We start from the raw sequence: 26,224 nt of genomic DNA, 5'->3' as shown, positions 1-26,224 counted from the left end.
TATGTCACTTGAGGCACATTTGAAAAAAGCCTCAAGTGGCACAAGCAAATGTTACCTGACACTTGGGCAGGGCCATTCTTTTGTCACCCCAGCAAGACAGGTCTCAATCACAGTGGGTCTCTTTGTGACATTACAGTATCACAGCCAGTTTGACTGGTCTACTTAGTTGACATATAACATTTTGGGTGCACTTCAAAATTTAGTGTGGCCGAAGACTTTGCCATCTAGAAAATTCCCATATTCAGTAGGGTTAGCACTGGGAACCTTTACGACATTAGCTAGGGTGTCCCCAGGGGAGATTTCCAACCCCTAGCTCATGTCAAGCATAATTGTGGCATCTGCATGCACCAACTTCAGGACACTCCTGGACCTGTGGAAGATCAGAATAGGACTGAACCTGCTGTCAGAGATCTGGGAAGAGCCTAAAAACTGGGCGTAGTCTCCCACTTGTACCCAGGACGAAGAGGTGGGCTACAGGGTTCATAAGGCTGACATTCTGTTACATCTACAGAAACACAAAAAGCTACAATAGGCCTTTTCCTGGAACAGTCCAATTGACCACTGGCAGCTAGACTTGGACTGAACCCTCCTACTGGCCTTTAGCTGCTACTCTGTGAGTCTCTAAGTGCCTTCCCTGAGACCTAGGGCAGACAAGACTAAAGACAGAAGGTAACATCTTTGACCACGATGAACCAGGTTAATGTGCATCAAATGGTGCCTAGTATCTGTTCTACCACAACTATTCACTATCATTGGCAATTTGTTCTTCTTGGTCGCTTCTCTTCTAAAAAACATAAAAAATAATTTTTCTGGTTCCTTTTAATAGATTTCTGTCATTTTGGTGTGATTTTGTTAATTAAAAAAGACTATTTTTCTCATTTGTTTTGGGATTTTCATTGTTTTGCATGTAACGTACCAATGCTCTGCTACTTCCTTTCAAGAACATAACAGTTGTGCACAGTGTAGTGGCAAATAATCCATTCAAATTTGCTTCATAACACAAATACAAAAGAACATTGTCATTGATGCAAAAGGTTGAATGTTAACAGTTATTTGAGTTACTTTTAAGTCTCTTGCTAAAATTAGACTATTTGTACAAAATTTATTTTTGGCTGCCTTCTCACTAAATGTAATTCTGCATTTACAGCACAGGGACTAAAAGGCAAATAAAAAACTTACATGTCTGACTACAAATGGAGGCCTTGCATCAATATCTGACTTGAACTCAAAGTTCCCCAAACTCAACTGAGAGAGCCGTTGCTGGTTATCATTGCCAAGTTCACACATCCGCCTTTGAGTGTACGGTGAGGGGGATCGGGATTTGGAAGATTTCGTAGCCTTTGCAAAATGCTTGTCAGTAGTTTTCATTGTGCTGTTTTTTGTGGGAGAACAACCTTTTTTTCTTGCTGACAATGATCCAGCTCCTCTGTACCGTGCTTTGCTTTCTTCCTATTATAAGAAGGCAGAAACAGAATCATTGCTAGGCGGCTTCTTCATAAGGCATAATTCTCGAGGATATTCGAAATGATCACACAACCTGAATTCCACTCACAAAAGGATAATCAGAGATAATTAATTTCAAATATTGGCTTAGTGGAAGAGGATGTGAATAGCAATATCATAATCAATATTCTGAATGAACTAGAGACGTTAAAAATATTATCCCTAAAAATGTTCACTCCTACTAAAGGACATTAACAATTCACTCAATAAAAAGCTGCAGATAGGTATATGTGACGTTTCAATGGACCATTCTTAATTTGTGGTAAGGCAGTATCATTGTGGTAAATTGAAAAACAAAAAATTTTAAAAAATGGTACTGAGGTAAACATTATTGTACAACAGGATTTCTCACAGTTTTCCTTCCGTAACCCATGTTGCATAGTGTTGTGACCATGCAAACTTATTTTCTAAAAAAATTAACTTGGTAACGATATAGCATTGATTACCCAACGCTCCTAAACAAGAAGATCACAGAATGCAGACTAATACAGGTATAGCATCCAAGCAGTAGAAAAACACCGATCTAGACCATTAGAGGTACTTGTATGGTAGAAGTCACACGTGCCTTGAGAAGTTTTAGTGATATTGTAGAAGTCACACGTGCCTTGAGAAGTTATAGTGATGGACATCTAAATGACAAAAGCGGAAGTACATCATTTAAATGTCCCTTGGAGGCACCTGGAGAGTCCATTATTTAAAGGACCACATACACATACATAGGAAAGTGGTTTACTAGTAGGTGGAGGTACTCACCCTCAATAGTAATAATACCACAATCACTAATAGGTCCCATCAAGTCTCAATAAATGAAGCCTTGCTCAACCCTGGGTAGCTTTGCAACGAGCAGTCAGGATTAACTTGGGAGACAGGCATGTGTACAGCATTTAATATCACCAAAACAGTAAATAGGTAAAAGACACAACACATTAAAAATCCAACACCAACTTATAAAATAGAGAATATTTTTATCTTTAAAATGATAGAAAACAACAAAAATCCAATGTAGGGAAGCAGAGCTATGAATTTTTATAGACTACACTGTAGTATAGCACCTAAAAACATCAAAAGCTAACTGTGGCTATCTGGTTATGCTGGACCATGTCAAATCTAAAAGTTCAAGCCAACCGTGATGGAGCGTGGACCAGACACAGCCCAAGATTAGTCCTGCTGAAGGTTTACCTTCTCTAGATTTGTGCCAAGAGTCTCGATTGTGGTCACAAAGAGCCCAAAAGCTTAAATTAAACTTGGCAACAATTCCAAGGACCCATGACCTGAGAGGCACCTCTTGGGGTTTAGCAACTCATTGAAGACGGGTCCAGGGGCTGTATCTCCAGTAGCCTCTTGGTTCCTTTGGGAAGAGAAGTGTCCTCTAGCTGTGGCCAAGGGTTCAGAAGCTTTGAATTGCTACTCGAGGCTAGGACTCAACTTCTCACAATGCATCTGCACAGTCCAGAAAAAAGCAAGTTACCGCTGGCCAGCTGAGGTAATCCTCTCTTTTGGCTAGCAGGTGAATTTTTCCAACTCCGTTGTACCTTTTCCTCTGAGCCAGGCACAGTAATTTGTTTGTGGAGAGTGCAGCAGGTGCAGTAATTTTGGTTACAAGCCTTCTGTGGTGCAATCCAAGGGTCCAGCAGGGCAGTCGTTCTTCTTAAATTTCTAGGCAGTGTTCTGAGGAGGTCCCGCAGCTCTCCCATATTTATTTTCCACTCTGGGCTGGCAAGCACCCAAGCCAAGCCAAAAGGTACCTCTCTCTGCTATGACCACTTCCTGCAAAGTGTTGCATATTTTTGACCCAGAATGCACTGTTTTGACAAAAATCAAAATGGAGAATTATTTCCTTGAAGTGTGAGTCTGTGTAACCAAACCCAGAGGTGTAGCTAACATCTGACTACACTTTCCTTTCAGCACATCTCCTAATGTAATAAGGAGAGCATCCATCTGGCTGGGGATCAAGGGAGTGGGCGCTGGCCTGGGTCCTGTGACATCTATTCTCCTGCCTTTGAAGTCAAGCTTATCTCCCCAGCCCTCTTCCTCTCCCTGGCTTTTCCAGAAAGTAAATCTCCTCCCACCAAATGGCTGCATTGTTTCAGCCCCAGGCCTCTGACATCTACAGAAGGAGCAGCTTGGCTCAGGCTGTAAATGGCTGACCAATCAGAAGAGGCTGCTACAGGGCTGCTTTAGGTGACTCCAGAATAGGAGTTTCTAAAATGACTTTCCTGTAATAGTTATCATAAATCCGACCTTAGCAAGTTGTTGGATTTATTGTAACCATTAGTTTGATACTTTGAATGACATTCTTAGCTAGTTCCCAAGTGAAGATAGACTTTATTAAACTTTAATGGGGGCTGGCAGCACTACAATAGGGAAAACTACTCCATCTGTTTTTCCCTACCACGTCATATAAAATATATTTTATACTGCCTCTGCATATTCCAACAAGGTACCCAGACTTTGGGCACCTAGGGCAGACCTTAGGGGTGAGTTATAAGTTGCAAGGCAGGCCTGGCTTTAAAAGGACACCAGACACCACAGAAGTGCATTAAGTCCGCTGGGGTCTCTAAACCTACAATGCCCTACCATATACTAGGGACTTACAGGTAAGTTAACTTGTCCAATAAGAATTATACCAATTACAATATACCTTTAAAGGACAGAGCACTGACCCTGGGCTAGGCTGGCGGAGCCCAGGGCACTTTCAGAATCCGTAAACCACCAGCATCATTCAAAAATGGGTGTGACTAAGGCAAAAATAATGATATTCCTGCAGTATGTCAACTACATTTAGAAAAAACTGTTACAATGGTATAGTGGGGGTGATAGGGCAACCAGCAGCAGGAGATTTAACAAGTGTGTCTCAATCAAATATTTGCAACCCATAATCAGTTGTCCCCTTTATCATCAGTATAGCATAATACATCCCAGAGAACTGCCTTATTTCTGAATGTTCCAAGAAAGTTCGGCTTGGTACCTTTTGACATCCGAGCACACAACCCTCATCCAAGATGACAGCTTTAAAAAATATACTCATTCAAATCCCAATTAAAGCTAGGCTTTTGAAGCAGAAATACATATATCCTACATTTCATAAATTCCTGTGTACTGTTAAATTGCATCTACTACTAGTTGTCCCTTAGCTGTTACCACTTTTAATTGTGATAATGGGATAATTTTACTATTGTAAATTCTCATGAGTGATGTATAGGAAAAACTTCCAAAAGTAATCTTAAACTTCAAGAGACCCAGAGATTTAGTTCAGTATTTAAAACTGTTTTGTGGCCAATTGAGGCTTCGAATCAAGTGTTGATAGTGATTTACTGTAAGGGCTGCATTCCTAAATTTACACATATATTCCTAGTCGTGTGGAAAATCTGAAATACATTTATCAAGTTGAACACTCACAGTGCGCTTTGCTTGTAAGTGCATAGTAATGCTTGAAGAATGTATCAACAAGTATCTTTAAGGTAAATGTTTAAAGGGCATACAGTACTTCATGATGTATCAGTTTTCATGTGCAGTGGACTAGTCATTTTTTATTTTATTTTGGTGACAGCCTTCAGAGATGGCCTTAAGTGATATTCAGCTGCTTGTTCAATTCTTTTTCCAAAGACGCATCAGCTTGCTACCCTTCATAGCTGTCTGTTGATATTATTTGTATATAGTGCAGTCAGCTTCTTGATAGCTTGCCATATGTGTTACAATGTTACAAGCCTACCTTTTCTCTCTGTTAACCAAGAAAATTAGAGCTTGTATAAAAGCTACTGTAGACAGAAACTACAGCGGTAAGAAGATCAACCCACTTACCTTCAGTAATGCTCTTTCTTGTGGATACTTGAACGTTTGACTATCCCCAGGTGCCAAACTGGATCCAGAATTTTTCATAGCATGTGCTCCTGTGCACAGCCATGTAGTGGCATGAGACTCGGCTGGACCTCGTACCACCTCCGGAATTGATGTACAGGATTATATATATGCACCTATCTTGTGGGCTTAAACCAGTTTATCTTGAACTCTTCCACGGAAATGACAGTGTGCTGAATCTAACTTCGGACCATCTTAGAATTACTGAAGTCCACTTCACAGAATGTGGAAGGGAGAGGGCACTGAAGAATATTAGTTTAGATCAGGCTTTTCCAATGAGTAGCTCGTGAGCTACTGGTAGCTCTCCAGATACCTGTCAGTAGCTCTCCTGTGTGCACCACAGCCTACTAAATTGGAACATTCTGCTTGGTTGAATTAACACTTTTATGACAAAACTGTATATTCCAAGTTGAAAACGTGTATTTTCATAACTCACATCCTGATGTTTGGAGAAAAATGAACAAATTTCCAAAATACATATAAGGTGATTTTTGAGTGATAAATCATGTGGGCAAATTAATTACTCATATGATTACTTTTGTGCCAGGGGCACTGCAGCTGAGGCTGGCATGTATTACCTACATATAAGTGTTCAAAATGTGCAAAGCATGAGGAGAATACTGCTGGTAATCTTTGATGTTGTGGCCTCTAATGTAATCTTGTCTGATGTGGTCACTATTACAGCACTAATAATAATAGTAGCTCACAATGATTTTTAATTAACATAAGCAGCTCTTATTATACAAAAGGTTGGACACCCCTGGGTTAGATACAGTATCCATGTGAAAGAGCACTAACAAAGGTAAACTGGTTCTTTTGATGAATACTTCTAATTGCAGATTACTCAATTTCTGAATAGGTTCCAAAACAGTACCTGACAAAAGCCGGATTTTCTGAGGAGTGGACTTACACCAAGAAGTGCTCCAGGACCAAGCCTGTGAAATGGTTCTCTCTGCAGGCTTGACTGTTGAGACAGCAAAGGTTTGTGAATGTATGCATTGATGTCCATGTAGCAAATGGCAGATTTTCAGTTCCAGAGCTTCACTTGCCAAAGTCATTGTGGCAGCCTTGGCTATGGTGGAATGAGCCTGTATGCTCTCAGGGGGCTCCTTCATGGCCAGGACATAGGATATTTTATATAAAGGACTATTCAGTGGGTCAGGTTTTGTTTCTCCACCATCTGTCTCAAAGCCCACAAAAAGATGGTTGCCCACTCAGCACTCAAAGTAAAAACTAAGAACTCTGGGTCTAGCCAGTGACATCTATCCTCCTTAGAAGGAGGAGGCAATGACAACAACGTGTGGAGGGTAATGGACAACTCACATGGAAGGGCAACATGACTTTTGGCAGAAATTACATAAGCTTTAGCATCACAAAATGGTGGTGGACAGGGGTTGCATTGACAGCACCTGTAGCTCACTGACAGAGCATATAGAAGTAATTGCAAAGAGCAACATCATTTTGATGGTTATCAGTTGCTGAGAACGGCTATGCATGAGTTCAAAAGGACTGCACTTAAGGTCCCATTGAGGCAAAATGAAAGGTGTTGACAGGAACATGAAGGAATAATGAAGGCTGGTCGGGATTGATAGAAAAGCCAAATGAGTGACAAATAATCTTTAATTCTGCCCACTGCAAGGCCTTGCTGTGCCAGAGATAGTACAACTAATAAAACTTCAGATAACTTGGAATAAAGAGGATCAACTTGACTGTCCCCGCACCAGGCCACAAGCTTTGTCTAATTAACCAAAAATAAAGATTTGGCACACCCTCCCTTTTCATAGAAAAAACAGCTGTAGTCCTAACAGCCCCAACTATAGCACCATCAATCCTTTACTCAACCGTCTCAACCTCCAACACTCTCCTATTCTATTTAGCAAAAACACACAACCAAACACTCCTTCCACTCCAGCCCAAATACTACCTCTTCATGCTACCAAGTCCACTACAAACATTCATAAACCCTGTTCCTCTCCTTTCACATGCTACATACACTCTCCTCCAACACACATCACCAACCAGTTTACCCTTCAATATATACTCCCCACTAGTAGTTTAAAACCAACTCCTACATACACATTCTCTACACCAATATCACATTTGACTACTCCACAAAAATAAAGCATAACACACACCATCTTACTATATTCTATCACTAAATACAAATAAACCACTACTCGCTCTCTCATGCCCACACAAATAATACACATCCTAATCCAACTTTGCACAACATCAAACACAAACTCCTCCAATACATAACTGTTACAAATTGGGTTTTTGGTTGACTGGGTTGTTACTCTTGGTCAAGAAGCAACCACAGTACTGATCAGGGTAGGTATCAGGCAAACCCTAAATTAACCCTTTATCATCCACTGGCAGCTTGGCACAGAGCAGTTAGGCTTAACTTAGAAGCAGTGTGTTAAGTATTTGTGCAACACTTCAAACACTAACACAGTGAAAACACCACACAAAAGGATTCAACAACTAGGTTGGAAAACTAGAGCACAAAAAATAAATAAAATAAGACCAAAATGTCAAAAATCCAATAAGTAGCACTTCAGTTATGGATTTTTAAAAATTAAACTGTAAAATAGTGCTTAGAAGCACCAATCGGGGGTGCCTGGTGATGATGGACAGGGACAAAGGCAAAGGCTCATGCCAACTGCAATTGAGGGTCGACCAGATACAGGGACCCAGTGAGGCCCGCTGAACAATAGTACTGTAATCCTGGTTGCATCAGCATCGAAGGAGGTGCAATAGAAGTGACACGTCAGTGGTGATCCCCGCAGGGGAGGAGATGCATTGATTTTTCCCACACAGTTGAGGAGATGCGGTGAAGTTCCCCACACAGCGGTGGCACTGCATCGGAGGCAAGATGCAATGAAGTTTGGGTGCAAATGCAGGCTGTGTCAACATTGAGGTGATGCACTGGTTCCAGGGAGCACAGTGACTGGGATGTGGAGTTCGGTGTCGTTGAGGCTGTCGTCGATGGGAAAGCAGGGGCCTTGCGCCGAAGGAAACATTGCGGTGTTGGTTACAAAAGTGATGTGCTAGTTCTGTCCATGCAACGGCAGAGATGCTTCTGTCCTGTTCATGCAATGCCAGAGATGCAGTGGTTCTGCTGGAGCAAGCACCCTAGGTCTCACTGTCATGGGTCCAGGAATGAGGTGGCACCACTTGCCAGGCCAGATTCATGGATAGCAGAGTTCAGGTGCAGAAGCAGGTTGGTTGGAATTCTTTTATGTCCCTGAGACTTCAGATCATGAGAACAGTCTGTTGGTCCTTAGAGTCACTCTGGGTTCAAGTGATGCAGGTCAAGACCACCTCACCAAGGCAGGGGGGAGAAGGCAACAGGAAACACAGCAAGGCAGACATCCAGCAAAGTAGCAGTCCAGCAGAGTGGCAGTCCTTTAGCAGCACAGCAGTCCTTTTTCCTTACAGAGAAGTCACATGTCCAGAAGTGTACTGGGATGGTGGTGTCAGAGAGCCAGTACTTATACCCAGTTAGGCCTTTGAAGTGGGGGAGACTTCAAAGACAGATATTTGAAGTGCATAGAGGTCCTCTCCTTCCTGCTTTGGCTCCCAGATGACTACAGGGGGCTGTGGAGCCCTTTGTGTGGGGGCAGGATACAGCCTACGGAGTTGTAAGTGAGGCTGTAGCCACCTCCTCCCTCCCATCCTGGCAGGATGGACAATCAAGGCCCATCAAGTCACACCTAAGTTCCCATTGTGTGTGGCTGTCTAGGAAGAATAAACAAAGCTCAGCTGTCACCTACCTCAGACAAGAGATCAGAGACGGGCAGCAGGCACCAAATGGCTAAAGTAAAAAAAAAGCCAGCTTTCTAAAAGTGTCATTTTCAGAATTACAATTTAAAATCCAACTTCATAAATTGTGATTTTAAATTGTGATTCCAGAGACACCAAACTCGAAAGGTTTATCTCTTCCAGATTGTGAATTATACTAATAAGATGTAATAAGGTACTCCAAATGTTATCCTATGCAAGAGAGATATGCCTTGCTGTAGTGAAAAATGACTTTGGGAGTTTTTCACTACTAGGACATATAGGGGGTCATTCTGACCCCGGCGGCGGCGGGAGCCGCCCGCCTGGAGGGAGCCGCCATATGGCCGCTCCGCGGTCGAAAGACCGCGGAGGCCATTCTGGCTTTCCCGCTGGGCTGGCGGGCGACCGCCAGAAGGCCGCCCGCCAGCCCAGCGGGAAACCCCTCCCCACGAGGAAGCCGGCTCCGAATGGAGCCGGTGGAGTGGAGGATGTGCGACGGGTGCAGTGGCACCCGTCGCAAATCCCAGTGTCTGTAAAGCAGAAACTGGATTTCAAAGTGGGGCCCTCTTACAGGGGCCCCTGCAGTGCCCATGCCTTTGGGCACTGCAGGGGCCCCCAGGGGCCCCACGACACCCCTCACCGCCATCCTGTTCCTGGCGGTCGGAACCACCAGGAACAGGATGGCGGTGAGGGGGTCGGAATCCCCCATGGCGGCGCAGCTTGGGGGATTCCCAGGGCAGCGGAAAACCGGCGGGAGACCGCCGGTTTTCCTGGTCTGACCGCGGCCAAACCGCCGCAGTCAGAATGCCCTGCGGGGCACCGCCAGCCTGTTGGCGGTGCTCCCGCATCCCCGGCCCCGGCGTTCCTTGACCGCCGGGGTCGGAATGACCCCCATAATACCTAAAAGCACGTCCTGGCTTTTAATTACATTGCACCCTGCCCTCTGGATTGTCCGGAATATTCCTTAGAAGTGACCTATATGTATAATAAGGGAAGGTTTGGGCCTGGCAAAAGGGTTATTTTGCCACGTTGACATGGAAGTGTAAAACTGAGCATACAGGCTCTGCAATTGCAGGCCTGAGTTATGACTAAAAGGCTACTTATGTGGGTGGCACAGTCAGTGATGAAGGCCCCCCCAGTAGTATTTAATTTACAGGTCATGGGCACGTCATGCACTTTACTAGGGACTTATGCCAATAAAACCATGTTTAAGTGAGGCAGCATAAGCACTTTAGCACTGGTAAAGTGCATAGAGTCCTAAAGCCAGAAAAAATGAGATCAGAAAAGTGGTAGGCAAAAAGTTGGGAGGAAGACCACCCCAAGGCTATCAGGTCCACCAACAATACTCATTCACTCGCCTTTTATCCATTGTACAATTTAGAGCCTTAAAGTGCAAGTAACTTGCCTTCGGTAACGCACTATCTGATAGAAACAATAGCTAGACGTAGATTCCTTCCCTTAGAATGTCCCCAGGTGTTAGACTGGATACAACGATTTTCTTAAGCAGTAGCCCTGCGCGCTGTTGGGTGGGTTTGTTCGGTTTGGCATCTTAGTCGCCACAGTGACGTTACAATCACCTATATAAGTGCCACCTTGGTGCGCAGGCGCCATCTACTTTTCATGACTTTCCACACCAGGAATACAGAGCCATGAAGTGCACTGACTTTGGTGTTTCAAAACTAGGGCCCTGAAAGGGATCACCCTTAACCCTAGAAATTTGTCCACAGCGCGGAGAGGAATGGGTGGGTCGGTAAGGAATCTGCCTCTAGATATTGTCTCTACCAGATAATGTGTTACCAAAAGTAAGTAACTTGTTTACCTGAAAGAGACTTCCAGACGCAGATGCCTCATCTTAGAATAGACACCAAAGCAATACCATCCCCGGCGGTGGGTAGCAAAAAACTAAAAAGTCCTGCAAGACCAAACGGCAGAAACGGCCGTCCCTGCAGACCTGACTGTCCAGGCAGTAGTGTTTGAAAACTTGTGCAGGGATGCCCACATTGTTGCCTGGCAGATGTCCAGGACTGGGACTTCACATGCTAATACAGTCGTCGTAGCTTTTCCTCTGTTGGAATGGGTCCTCAAGCCCTCGGGAGGCAGTTTCTTTGGCCAAAGCATAGTAGATTTTTAAACAGAGAATGACCCAACTCAAAATGATTCACTTCTGTACTGCCTGACCTTTCTTAGCTCCAACATACCCCACAAAGAATTGATTGTCCACCCAGAACTCTCTTGAGTGGTCAAGACAGTAAGACAAAGCTCGTTTTGGACTTAAGACGGTGGAGGCGCTTCTCTTTAGAGGGATGTGGAGGAGCGTAAAAGGTGAGCATGGTGAATGTTTGGCCCACATGGAATGGAATCATCACATTTGAGAAGAAAGAGGCCGAGAACGAGATTGAGATCTCACTGAGGCATAATGAAGGTAGAAGAGGGAACATATCTACAAGCCCCTTAAGAAATCTATTTACAATAGGGGACTTAAAGAGAGAGGGTTAGTCAGGCAGCCGCAGGAAAGCGGACATACCAGAAAGGTAAGCCTTAAGGGTACCCAGAGCAGAGCCCTGCTGGGGAAGGGTAAGAATAAAAAAAGTTATTAAAAAGAGAAGTAGAAAAAGGGTCGATAGACTTTTCTATACACATTTTTACCATCTTGGTGGAGGGGTGCCTGGCTGCCAGAATTACATTACAGACTTCGGGGGGAAGGTCGAAGGCTGTCAATTTTCGCCAGTCAATCTCCAGGCAAGAAGGCATAGAGTTGACAGGTTCAGGTGCACGACCCTCCCTTGCTGTTGCGACAGAAGATTCTCTCAAAGAGGCAGCCTGATCGGAGGATTGATGCTTATGTTGATCATCTCAGGATACCAGACTCTCCGTGCCCAGTCCAGAGCCACAAGGATGACTTGTGCCCGGTCGTTCTTGATCTTCTTGAGAACTCTGGACAGAAGTGGTATGGGCGGATAAGGAGTACAGAAAGCCTGAGCTCCGCTTGAGATGAAACACATCACAGAGTGAGAGCCGCCTTAAAAACTCATGTGCCTAAAACTGCTGACATTACATGTTCTCTACGGAGGCAAATAGATCTAAACAAAGGTCGCCCCACTGCTGAAAGAGACCTTTGCGCCACCACCGGATGGAGACGCCACTCATGATCCACTAGGCAATGGCAGCTGAGTGTCTCTGTCCTGGCATTCAAAGAACCTGCCAGGTGTTGAACCACCAGGTATATGCCCTGCTTTTCCAGTAATGTCCAGGGATGCACTCTTGGCATAGGGTCCATGACCCCACCCTGCTCTGTTTGTTGTAGTACCACGTGGCGGTGGTTTTGTCCGTGAACACCTGCACTAAACATCCCTTGAGGGTAAGAAGGAAAGCTTTCAACCGTCATATTGCTCGGAGCTCCAGCAAGTTGATGTGGAGATGGCATTTCACTGGAGGTCAGAGTCCTCTGATCTCCACCTCCCCTAGATGGCGGCTCCATCCCAGGAGTGACACATCTGTCACTACTGTGTCATCTGGTTGGGGAAGGGACAGGTGCCTACTGATCTAATCACGGTTCGTTATCTACCACTTGCAGTTCCCTCTGAGCTCTGGACCATATCAGAGAGATTCCCCTGATGATGTGCCCACTGGAACTTCAGGTCCCAATGCAGAACCCACATATGCCATCTGGCATGAGCCATAGGATGCAGAAGGCCAGAAGACCCAGCAGCCTCAGAGTCATTCTCACCGAAACTCAGGATAGAGGCTGAAACATCAGTATCATAGCCCGAATATCCTTGACTCGCTGCTCTGGAGGAGAAGCCCAAAACTGCACTGTTGTCCAGAACAGCTCCAATTAAAGGGAGCGTCTGACAGCGATATTGATAGTAAACCCCAGTGAATGCAGAAGGTCCACCGAAGTCTGGAGATGGGAGACAGCAGCCTTGGGAAAGCCCACCTTTAACAGCCAGTCAATGAGATAAGGAAAGCCTGACACCCCTGATCTCCACAGATGAGCTGTAACCACTGCCATCACCTTGGTGAATACCAGAGGGGCGCTGATAAGGCCAAAAGGGAGCACAGTGAACTTAAATCACTCATTGTCTACCATAAACTGCAGGTAAAGTCTGGGGGCAGGCAGGATGGAAATAAGGAAATATGCATCCTGCAAGTCCAATGCTACCACCCTGTCTCCTTGGTCTAGGGCAGACAAGACTTGAGCCAAAGTGAGCATCTTGAATTTCTTGTTTTTGAGGAAGAAATTAAAGGTTCAGAGCTATAGGATAGGTAGCTGGAATAACAATCACTGCCTAATTCTGATATTGGAACCCTCTCTACTGCTCCCTTGGCCAAGACAGCCATGACTTCCTCACAGAGCAAGGTCAAATGATCCTCCATCAGCCGAACGTGTGTTGGAGATATAGAAGGAGGGGATTTGAAGGGAAGGGGCTAGCTCTTTTGAATGATCTGCAAGACCCATTTTTCCAATCTAATGGATCACCAGTGGTTGGGATGATGTTGGATTCTCCCTCCAACTGAGCATCCATGGTGTTGCAGAACAAGATTAGGAGGGCTTGGAAATAGCAGCTGCAGGGGGTTGGTGGCTGTGATGGAGCTCAGGCTACCTGACCTATGGGTCAGAATGCATTGCGTCCGTGTCCACGCAGAGCTTGGCGAGTCTGCACTGGACGGAGGCCAACATCGGGATGGTGCATTTGCATGCCCCTTTCGTGGCTACGCAGACTGGGGATGAGGGGTTACTGAGAGGCCCAAGGACTTGGCCATAGCCTGCAAGCCCTTAAAGTGCTCCAGCGTTGAGTCTGCCTCTTCTCCGAAGAGATGTGTCCCATTGAAGGGCATGTTCATAAGATTTGCATAGACATCCCCTGAAAAGCCAGATGTTCTCAGCCAGGCGTTACGGTGAAGCGACATTGTTGATGAAACCGCTCTGCCTAGTGAGTCGGTTGTATCCAATCCACACCTGATGGTGAACTTGGCTGCATCTATTCCGTCCTCCACTGCTTGGGAGAGAATGGCCCAGTCTCCCTCTGGGATCTGGTGAAGCAGTTGTGCAACCATGTCCCACAATGTGTGGGAGTAGCAGCCCAAATTACATGCAGTGTTTATCGACCACAGAGCTAGGCTTTTGGAAGAAAACATTTTCTTTCCAAAGGTGTCTAGCCTTTTGGATTCCCTCTCCAGGGGAGCGACTCGGAATGTGCAGTGGGAGGTTGAGGCTTGGACAACCAAGTACTCAGGGGTGGGATGTTGGGTTAGGAAGGCTGGGTCCCCAGGGGCAGTGAGGTGCTGGCGAGCAATTTGATCTGTTCACAGCAGCCCCTGTGCTGGGCTTGGGCCAAGTTCCCAGTAGGACATCTGTAAGTGCTTCATTAAAGGGGAGCAGGGGCTCAGATGAGAAAACCCTGGCCTGAAGCACTTTTGTCAAGATGTTAGTCTTGACCGCCACAATGGGGAGCTTGAGGTCAAGGACCTCTGCTGCCCTATTCACCACCATTACAAAAGACTGTCCCTCCTCGGTAGCCAGGGAGAGAGAGCAAGCCAGTCCGCTGGATTCTCTTAGTTCCTCACACCAGTCCATTGGTGTTGCCAACTGGTATTCAAAAGGGTCCAGTGAACCCTCCAAACCCTCTTCCATGCCTACCCCTTCAGAATATGGCGCAGGTAGCAACCTAGGATATTTGAGTTGCACTGGAATCAGCACTGATCCATGCCGTTTCGAGTCTCAGTCGTCTGAGATCAGAATGAGACTGGCGCCAATGGTGCCGGGAGCATCGGCATCCATACCAACATTGGGGAAGGTCATGGTGGCACCACTGACATCCGTCCAGATCCAAGATCGGATCCACGGGGCCCATCGGAGCCAAGCCTGAAGCCAACAGTGTAGAACCTGATGGGGCCCCCTCAGACCTCGTGTGGAATGATGGCATACCAGAGGAGCAAGCCTGCTCAAATAAGTGCCAAATGGCCTCAACAAACGCCCTTATTTGAGTGGGGGTTGCTTCAGCTCCCAGAAACTGAGAGAGACATGAAGTTGAAGCAGGCGATGGCTCTGCAGAACCGTGCCAGGAATGCCAATATTCAGTACTCTTCGCAACGGCTAATGGATAAGGAGAAGCTGAAGCTCGCTTCGACTTCTTGTACTACCTGTACCTCTTTCCAGAGTGTCCCAAGGATTTCGGATGGGACAAAGAGAACCTGGTGCTCCTGGAGCAATCCTATGACCCTCCCATCAGTCTGGACCGAGACATTCGAGGAGCTGCGCGACGCGGTGTTGCCTGCCGGGCCGCGGCAGCTTCAGGTACCTCTCCCTCTAAGCCTACGATACCATGGCCCGGCCGTCCGAGCACAACTTGGAGTTGTGGTAATCTTGAGACACGATAAACAGACCAAAACAGGGTCTTTAACCGACACGGCGAGGTGACACGCAGTTAAAAACCTGTCTTTCTAAAAGACATCATAGACACACTCGAAAAGGACTTTGACAAAACATCAAAAAAATTCTGTCAAAAACTGAGAGAGGGGTAACTCTTCCTGAACCTCCACTAACTGGTGAGGAAAGAAAATAACTGATGCCCACACGCTAAGGTGACGCCTTTGTAGGTTACCACAACATCACTATGGTGCATATGACACCGGTGACACCACATGGAACTAAAGGAAGCCACCTGACGGCGCGCAGGGGTACTGCTCAAGAACATTTTCCATATCAGGTCTAATGCTTGGAAACATTTTAAGGTAAGGAATCTGCATTTAGGTGTATCTATCGGATTCATGACCACAAGTGCCACCACCAACCCTCACACATACAACTTCTACCCTCAACATACGTATTTTACATAAACAATATACCGTTGTTCACAACTTTGCACCTCCTTGACTATTACTCAAGGCTACACTGCAAAAACAACTGCACAGCTCACCACCCACTCTCAACCACTATCCCCACCACCTGCACAAACAAACCCATACAAAATACCTTCTAAGTCTGATGGACAATGATAATTACATATACAAACAATATTGCTATTCACTTAAAAACATCACCAATAGTGTACTGTAGGAAGCTGGGTTCTAGATGCAGTACCTGCCAACTTTGACTGAAGTACTCTGGTTTCTTGCTATCCAGGTCCCTAGTGCCAGTGTTCCTTCCCCAAAACAAGATGCTTGGTCACTTGATCCCCACGTCACCAGGCCCTGGAGCACCTTTGTAAGTCCCTAGTAGGTGGTATCTCTAGTACCTAGGGCCTAGGTGCTGCAGAGGGTCCCTAGGAGCTGCGACACAACTTGTGCCATTCTAAGGGACCCAGCACAAACCTCATGTCAGACTGCTATTGCAGGCTGCATGGCAAGGTGTTCCCTAAAAGTGAAAACATGACATTGCACACAGACTGTGTGCCATGTCCCCTAAACACTGTATGCTATATTTGTAAGGCACCTCTACAGCAGGCCTTACCGCCCTAAGGCAGGGTGCATTATATTACATCTGCAGGCATTTCTGCAAGAGAAGATTTGCCCCTTCTACATCTTTGTCGATTCTTAGATACCGCAAGTAAACAGTGAAGCCATTTTAAATACTTGTGCTGGATACTGGTCAATACGAGTTCCCCAGCTACATGATGGCTTCTCTGCAGATAGGGATGTTTGGCATCAAAATCTCGTATTACTAAAACCTCACTGATTCCAGTGATGGAATTATTAACGCATGCACCCATAGGGCACTTTAGAGGTGCCCCCTGAAAAAACTACCAATGGCTGGTGAGCTCACTGACCAATTCTGGCCAGTCTGCCACCACCAGGCGAGAATCTGACTCTCAAAGTTGAGAACCTTCACCCTCTGGATGTCAGAAACAAAGTCTGTCCGGGCTTGGGTGTGGAACACCCCTCCCCAGAGGGTGAGCTGCAATCCAAGGCAGGGAGCTTCAACAAAGCCCATCGCCTTTAGTATGCAGATCTGGCCTTCCCCAGAAAAAGATACCAACCCTCTGCCCCAGGGCACATCTGACACCTGGACAGGCAGAAAAATTAACTACAGTATGCAGGAGGCGTGTCGCATTTATGGGCTGGGTACACCCCTAGGGTAGCCATCACGAAGTTGACACCACCTAGGAAATTTCACCATCTTGTGTGTGGTGGAATTTAGGAACTCTGGACAGGGTGATGCCCACTCCTCACAGGAAGTGGTCATGTTGGGGGTGTTGTGACCCTATTGGCAACTACCCTTCACTCCCTTTAATGCCCCCTAAATTAAGTATTTAGGTGACCCCCTGATACCAGATCCTCGGATCTTTGCTGCACATAAAAGGAGTGGACAAGAAGCCTGCTGGAACTGAGAACTGAGGAGCACAACTGACTTGGCACCAACCTTGCCGGCCTGCCTGCTGCACCCGATCCTGAAGGAGCAAATGACCTGTCCTGCCGCTGCAGCCTTCAAGAAACTGGGAGAGCTGCCAGTGCTTTTCAAATCACCAAGAAGACCTCCCTTGGAGTAGAGGAGCTGCTCTCCTGCATCCGCAGGCACCCATGAAAGAACTGTGAGGACCGGGACTGCCAAAAACCCGGTGCCGGTCATCACCACTACAGTCGAGCCGCCTGAGATGAAGTGGGCCAACGTTATCAGCGTGGTCCCGAAGCCCTCCAGAGACAAAGCCCACCCTGAGTTGCCCACTGTGGACTTCCATACAGTGTCTGCATCCTGTTTCTGCAGATCCCTGTGCAACTGCGAGTGACCAGGAGACAGAAACCTAACGTCTCAGGACACCTGTGCACCTTTCCACCCCAGACCGAGGAGAAGAGAACCAAGGGTGTCCCCATGTCTCCTAGCCTCATGAGACCTGAGCCCACTTGTTGGCTTGGTTGGACTGGATACACAGTACACGCCTTCAGACTGTTTCTGTGGGCTCCCTTGCAACAGCGAGGAACTCCAGCACCGGACCTGACACCAGAAGACACCACTCTACCCGTGCCCTACAGCCCTAGGAGGAGAGGAGCAATGGTGTCTCCATGTGACCAATGCCTTCAAGGGTTTAGCCCCCTGTGGGTTCCCCTGGACTGACCTTCCAGTCCATCCCTTGCTCCACTCCCTCCCTGAGCAGCATTTCTGCCTGCTCAGGCCAATCGTGGCACTTCTTTCATGCTGTGTAACAGCATGGGAGAAGTGTCTGGATTGGTTGGGGGGGGGAGACGAAGAGAGGTAGCGGGAGCGGCAGATCATAGAGGGGCAGGTAAATTATTATTATTTATTTTTAATGACAAACCCCTTCTTCACAGCAGCCGCGACTGCAAAACACAATCTTTAAACTGCCTACTAGTAAATAACCTTCCCTTTCTAAAAACAGTCACCACATCTACGACCTACTCACAGGCACACAACCTGGGGGATCCTGCCCCAGACCATTAGGGAGGAACATGGCGGCAGCCTATAGGCCAGATGCAGGGAGCTCTCAGAGTGATTCTATCTTTGTTCCACACATGTTCCACAACCATTGCCTGGAACCAAGACACAGCCTTGGGTAGGTGAGGGTGACCTCCCTCTTGAGCCATTCCCCCCCTTTTTTGTTCCCTCCCATGCCTACCGCAGCCCATGTGATGGGCCATGAGACCACGGATGCCGGAGCAGAGAGCTCCACCACACATGAGACCGGCTGGAAGGGGAGAACGGCACAAGTAGAAAGGTGGCTTCATCCCACATTTAATGCCACATGAATGATGGCTCTTGATCATTCCCAGAGGATTTCTTTGGTATTCAGGTACAGAACACAGCTCAAAACTTTGAGGAAAGGTCTAGCGGGCTATTTCTATAAGAGTCCTGGTAGGATGGAAGGAGAAAGCACAGGAGGAAGAAGGGGAGTTATCTTGACAGATTTTCTTTACCAGCTCCCACTCTGGCAACATGTACTCTTGTTAGAGGGGAACCCGCATATATATCCATACTGACATCTAAAAACAGATATTCACTCAGGCTTTCTAAGCAGAAGGCTACTGCAAGTTTACCAGAGAAGGGCTATAAGCAAAGTTTTGTGACTAAAGTGTGTCCAAAGACAAAGCCTACATGGAATCTATAAATATTCAATCCAAGTCTTGGGGCACAAAAGATTTAGAGCGTGAACTGTGGTTAAAATACTCCCAAAAGAGGCCCACTCCTTCCTTAAACTCTTTTTCAATTATTGAAAATAAAGGCAAAAGTTGATGGCAGTAAGTGATTCAGCTAGCTGGCCCAGATGCAGATAAAGCTCCGTCTAAGGCTGTGGATGATCTTGTAACTGTAGCTGGTATTGTTGACGGGCTCTAAACAAAACATCATTTCTTACTGTTCCTGTAATGAACAGATTTTAGAAGTTGGCCAGTTCTATTACCATGGAGCATATCAGTGTTTTGAGCTCACCATCAACCATGTTCCAGAGATGCCAGGCCTATGGACACACTGAGGCTACTCTGCTATCAGGCCACATTGAGCCTCAGCCAAGGACAGTAACTTCTTTTAGAACTAAAATCCCAGATTATGCCAAAATTCAAGATCTCAGTGCAAAATCAAAGAGAGATTCACGGAGTGAGATAGGCCGTGGGGAAAAACTTAATGATCTAGCCAAGCGCACAAAACTCTTAGAGAAGAGGATGGATCATGTGAGTCGGGGCTGTCTAAAAATGCACAAGAAATCGCTGAGCTAGGGCAGAAATACAGACATCTAAGAGAGGATATGGAGAGACTTGAGATCCAGTCTAAGAGAAACAATTTGGTGATTTTAAATATTTCAGAAGGTGCTGAGGGGTCCTATCTAAAGAGATTTGCCATAAGGATTCTAAGGGAAGGGCTATGAATCTGCAGGGCGAAATTCAGAGGATCCATAGACACGCTTTCAAGAATAATACTAATCGTAAGGAATTTAGGAAGATACTGGTGAATTTTCAAAACTACTACAATTAGTATCAGATCCTCTCTACTTGTTTAAAGTCGAGATCGTTGTTCCATGACTACTTCTCTTACCAGACTAGGTCAGATGTAGGCAGAATCATTGTGCAGTGGCAATGGGAGTTGGGGGAGCTTAGAGGCAAGGGAGCTTCTGTTCAGTTTAGGTTTCCTGCTATGCTGAATGTGATGCATAATTTCTGTGAAAGGGAGGCGACAGATGATCTACTTTAAAAAAAACAGGTCATCCTCGTAGGTGCCTTCGCCATGCAAGTGTCAGGTGGAGATGGAGCTGGACGGAGGTGTATAGGTGCCAGCAGTATGTCAATGCTCACTGTTTTGTTTTCATGCTCTTGGTATGTTTTCTTTTTCTATATTTTCTCTCCTTTTGTTTGTCTGAGACTTTACTTTTTGCACTCTCCCTAGTGCAACAAGACTGTGCAGTTGCAAGAGTTAAGGGATATTTGTCTGCTCTTTCAGCATAATTTTGTTTACCTGATCTACCTTCTCTGTTTAAGTCCCCTATAGCATTAAAGTTTATTAAGGGATATAGGGCCTGATTTAGAACTTGGCGGACCCGTTACTCTGTTACAAAGGTGACAGATGGCTCGTCCGCAGAAATCTAATTCCCATTATATCCAATGGGATTTAGATTTCAGCAGGTGGGACATCTGTCACCATTGTGACGAAGTACCCCGTCCGCCAATTTCTTAATCAGGCCCTTACAAACAAACACCCTTCCACTCCATTTATTATGCCTCAGTGGGATCTTTATTATGCCTCAGTGGGATCTTAATTTGGTACTAACCTACCTTATGGGTTCTCCTTTTGAACCCTTACACATTTGTCCTTTGAGACTGCTTGGTTTCAAAATTATTTTTCTGGTTGCCTTAATGTCGGCTAGACGTGTTAGCGAATTGCAGGCATTAAGTGTGAAACCACCCTGTACAACTTTGTATGCCGATAAGTTGGTAATGAGAACCAGGGCTGCTTTTCTGCCATAGGTGGTTACTCTCTTCCACTTGAGCCAGTTTATCACCCTTCCTGCTTTTTAGCCTCCTCCACATCCTTCTAAAGAGGAGGAAAGGTTGTATCGTTTGGACCATAAAAGGGCTGTGAGCTTTTATGTGGACAGAACTTGTGAACTCCAGATGGATGATCAGCTGTTTGATGGATATGAGGGCAAGATGAAAGGAAAAGCAGTGCATAAGAAGACTTTGTTCAGATGTATCATCCTGTGCATAAAGATCTGCTATGCCACGACTAACAAAGAACCACCTGAAAGTACTGGAGCGTATTCTACTAGAGCCAAGTCTTCTACTTTAGCTAGAGGTGTCCCTGAAGTTTACATCTGTAAAGCGGCAACTTCGGCCTCCCTCAACACTGCAAAGCACTATTGCTTATACTCAGAAGTGAGGAGGTCTGGTCATTTTGCCCATTCTCTTTTGCAAGATTTTTTGGTATAGGCAGACAAGCACCCACCTCCCAGTGTGGGACTGCTTGGGGATTCTATTCCAAAGATAAGGAATCCACAGGTAGATGTATTTATCAGAAGTTACTTACCTTCGGTAATGCTTTTTCTGGTGGATATAATACCTACCTGTGTATTCCTCACTGACCCACCAGTCTCCGCGTTGCTTTGTGCATATGCCAAATAAGAAATCTGTTTGTATATTATTTGTATTTCTTATTTCACTTACATATTGGTGTACATATGTGGATTGCGATATGTTGTTTTATTTGTGATGCTACTTTCACCCGTTGGCCTCGAAGGCACAAAAAACGTGAATGGAAACTGACATCAGCACACCAACAATGGCATCTTATGACTTTGATTACATCACGTCGAGTTGCGTGCGCAGCTGGGGCATTATGATGTCCTCGCTGACGTGGGAGAGCCTTGAAAAGTTTCCATGGAATGCTAGTGAATTGGGGATATTTAAAAGGTGAGGAATCCACAGGTAGATGTATCCATCAAACATCATGTTTTAAAAACTGCACCTGGTACAAGAGGTCATCAGTTCAGAGCAGAGGGGCATTACAAAGGGGTCGCTATAATTTTTAAGAGGGACTTTGAGATAACGGTAGTTAAATATAAAACTGATAGTTCAGAGAGATGGATAATTATTGTTCTGAATATTGGCTCTTTTGAGTGGACTTGTACATGGTATTGTGATACTATTTGTTACGACCCACAGTATTTGGACACCCAACAAGGACATTTGATAGACTCTGCCCTGCCATATTTAGTAGAGGGCAATTTTAATGTTATTCTTGATAAGGAAACTGGTAGAACGTTGAAATCTAATTACTTCAGCTTGATGAAAGAAAGAAGCAGATTGAAGGCTACAACAGCATATTTAAGTTTAGTGGATATTTGGTGCAAAAGGTCAGGGGACCAGAGATGCTATCCTTGTTGTAGGGAAAAAGTATGGAAACCATTCTCGCATTGATTACTGTCTTTTAAGATAAATCTTTAACTCAGTGCAGGTAGTATCCATGTCCCAGCAATAATTTCGGACCACTCAGAAGTCCAGCTAGATCTGAATCTACCACTAATCAATACTCGTGGGAGGTAGACCCTTAGGAGGGCTCTCCTTATCGATGGGAGCATTGTTGAAGAGTTAAGAGGGATGATGTTTTTATTTTAGATAATAATGTCGGCACTGCTAGCCAGGCCACAGTTTGGGATCCCTATAATGCCTATAGAAGGGGATGTGTCACAAATGTTTTGCATATTCAGAGCATTAAAAGCCGAGACAATGAGAAGGATTTGCCTGTGGGAATTGCCCAAAAGGAAAGAGAAATGCAGATCAAGGACTGCAATCACCTCGGGCAAACTGCTCAATAAGGACTGAGCTTGAATATCTACAGAATGGGTATAAGGTCATTTTAGCGAAAATAATGTAAGATAAGTGAAAGGCTAATACGATGAAGCATTTTTAGTATGGGAAAAATAGCAGCAACTTGTTAGTTTGGAATACAAAGGCCAATCTTGGCAAGAATCATATTGATTGCTTTGTGTAGTCAGGCACAGGAACAGTCTTGATACAGCAGAGGAAATAAAAGCTGAGATGTTAGGCAACCTTAGCGTTGTTTATAGGGAAGACACTGGCCCTGACCCATTTGAGATCAAAAAATGGCTGTTGGAGAAAAATTCTGCACCTTTCAGATGAACAAATTGCAGTCCTTACGCAGAAATTACAGAGGAAGAGTTTAGAAGTTTGGTTAAGGGGCTGTAAGATGGGAAAGCAGCTGATCCTGCACTTTTATAAGCAGTTGATTAATGATTTGGTGCCGCTTTGGAAAACCTTATTTAATAGAATTTATCTGGACATTGATGACATTTCCCCTTCTTGGTATGAAGCTATAGTTGTTAAGATTTTGAAACTAGGCAATGATGTGAAGAAGGCAGATTCTTACAGGCCTATCTCGTTATTATTATTGCAGAAACGTTAACTAAAATGGTGTCTAATATTATATATGCAGTAATTCATACTGACCCGAAGGGCTTTATCCTCGACAGGCAGCTCGATTAGTTGACCCATCTTCTCATAGGGGCCATAGATATGGTTGAGACTTTCAAGCTCCCCCTGACAATTGCAATAGTGGATGCCACAAAGGAATCTGACAGGGTAAAGTGGGTCTATCTATGGAAAGTATTGTGGAACTATGGCTTTAACAGCAATGTCATCACCACAATAAAAACCCTATATAAGGCACTCATAACCAAGATACTGATAAATGGTGATCTTACAGCAACCTTCCTGATGAATAAGTTACTTACCTTCGGTAACGCTTTTTCTGGTGGATACATTAACTACCTGTGGATTCCTCACCTAAAGAATTCTCCCCTCACGCCAGCTTTGACTGAACTTTCTTCTAGCTCTGCATGTCGACGATGACGTCACAATAGCCTGACTCCACGCGACGCCGTATGACGTCATCTAGGCAATAAGAAGCCCTCGTCGACGTGAAGACGTCAGTTATCACAATTTTTTACGTGCCTTAGAGGCGAACAGGTGAAGATTGACCTTGAAGAGAACATAATCACATCAAAAGAAGTGAAAACGCAACATTTATTACACTAAAAATAATAAGAAACTAAATATGCCAGTCAAATTCAGTCATGTGTACTTGAATTATCAAAACCAGAGAAAGAAATACATATATACAAGCTATAACTATATACATAAAGCAGGCATATATATAAATATATATATACAAGACAATTGGCGCTCACCCACGGATTTCGTGGAACGACCATTCAGCCAACGAGGAGGCGGGTGGGACCGTGAGGAATCCACAGGTAGTTAATATATCCACCAGAAAAAGCATTACCGAAGGTAAGTAACTTATTCTTCTGATGGATACACCTACCTGTGGATTCCCCACCTAAAGAATAGAGTCCCAAAGCAGTACTACCTCCGGAGGTGGGTGCCTGAATGGTCAAACCAAGAAATCCTGCAGCACTGAGCGAGCAAAATGGCCATCCCTCCTAACCTCAGAATCCAAACAATAATGTTTGACAAAAGTATGGAGGGATGCCCAAGTTGCCGCCTTGCAGATGTCAACCACAGGAACACCCCTAGCTAAAGCCGAAGAAGCAGCCTTAGCTCTGGTGGAATGAGCACAAAGCCCCACAGGTGGTTCTTTCTTAGCTAAGGAATAACAAAACTTGATACAGAGAATGACCCACCTGGAAAGCGTTCTCTTGTGGACTGCTCTGCCTTTCCTCTTCCCCACGTATCCAACGAAGAGCTGATCATCTTGCCTGAACTCCCTCGTCCTATCGACAAAGAAGCTCAATGCTCTTCGTGGATCCAGTCGGTGGAGCCTCTCTTCCTCCTTGGATGGATGAGGCGGAGGGTAAAAGGAAGAGAGAGTAATAGACTGCCCCAAGTGAAAGGGTGTAACAACCTTCGGGAGGAAAGCCACCTTGGTCCTTAACACCACTTTGTCTCTAAAGAAGGAAAGGTATGGAGACTCTACACTAAGAGCCTGAAGCTCACTGACTCTTCTGGCCGATGTTATGGCTACCAGAAATACAGTCTTAAGAACCAGCAAACGCAAAGCACAAGAATGCATTGGTTCAAATGGCGATCCCATTAGAAATGCTAATACCAAGTTAAGGTCCCACTGTGGCATAACAAATGGTGTGGGCGGAAACTTATTAGTGAGCCCCTTAATGAACCTCAAAACGAGCGGAGATTTAAACAAGGAAGGTTGATCTGGGAGGCACAGAAAAGCCAACAGTGCTGATAAATAGCCCTTAACTGTGGCAACTGCACAACCCTTCTGTGCCAAGGAAAGAGCAAATAATAATATATCAGACAAGTGAGCCTTTAAGGGATCAATTCGGTTCTCTCCACACCAACGTACAAATTTAGCCCACCGACTTGCATAGATCAATTTGGTGGAGTGTCGCCTGGCCGATAAAATAACATCCACCACTTCCGGTGGGAGAGAAAAAGCACTCAGATTGCCCCGTTCAATCTCCAAGCATGAAGGTGCAGACTCTGGAGGTGGGGGTGTAGAATCTGCCCCTGCGACTGCGAGAGGAGGTCCACCCTGTAAGGGAGACGGAGCGGAGGGCACAGAGAGAGTTGGAGGAGGTCTGTGTACCACACCCTTCTTGGCCAATCTGGGGCTATCAAGACGACCTGGGCCCGGTCTTGGCGGATCTTCCTCAGAACTTGAGGAATCAGGAGTATGGGAGGAAACGCATAAAGCAACTGACCCTTCCAGGAAATCTGAAACACGTCCCCCAAAGCTCCCTGCACCGGATACTGGAGGCTGCAAAATAACGGCCACTGCGCGTTCTCCTGAGTAGCAAAAAGATCTATCTGCGGACACCCCCACATCTGGAAGATGTAAAGAACCAGATCTGGATGAAGACACCACTCGTGGTCGCCCGAGCTGCGTCGACTGAGAACATCCGCACGTACATTCAGAACTCCGGCCAAATGATTTGCTACCAAGCAAATCTTGTGGTCCTGAAGCCAGGACCAGAGTCGAAGAGCTTCTCTGCAAAGAAGGTACGACCCCACTCCTCCCTGCTTGTTTATATACCACATCACGGTAGTGTTGTCCGTCAGGACCTGGACTGACTGACCGCAAATGGAAGGGAGAAAGGCCTTGAGAGCCAGACGTACTGCCCGCAATTCCAACAGATTG

The 26,224-nt window shown here is 45.5% G+C and overlaps 1 protein-coding gene across 3 annotated transcripts in view; it reads right to left on the bottom strand.

Annotated features, from left to right (window-relative positions):
- The window catches only part of SPATA6L (spermatogenesis associated 6 like), a 323,488-nt gene that overhangs the window by 89,536 nt on the left and 207,728 nt on the right, over positions 1–26,224 (bottom strand). For 2 of the 3 annotated variants that reach the window (XM_069228344.1, XM_069228326.1), the window contains exon 7: positions 1,180–1,449. The exons of the other annotated variant lie outside the window; for it this stretch is intronic. In XM_069228344.1, coding sequence (XP_069084445.1) covers positions 1,180–1,449 — 270 coding nt within the window. The remainder of the gene's footprint in view (positions 1–1,179; positions 1,450–26,224) is intronic. 3 annotated transcript variants of the gene reach the window in all.

The sequence above is a fragment of the Pleurodeles waltl genome, chromosome 1_1 (assembly GCF_031143425.1).
Source record: "Pleurodeles waltl isolate 20211129_DDA chromosome 1_1, aPleWal1.hap1.20221129, whole genome shotgun sequence".
Classification (NCBI taxonomy): domain Eukaryota; kingdom Metazoa; phylum Chordata; class Amphibia; order Caudata; family Salamandridae; genus Pleurodeles; species Pleurodeles waltl.
The sequence above is the reverse complement of the archived record's forward strand: the minus strand, read 5'-3'. Positions and strand labels throughout refer to the sequence as shown.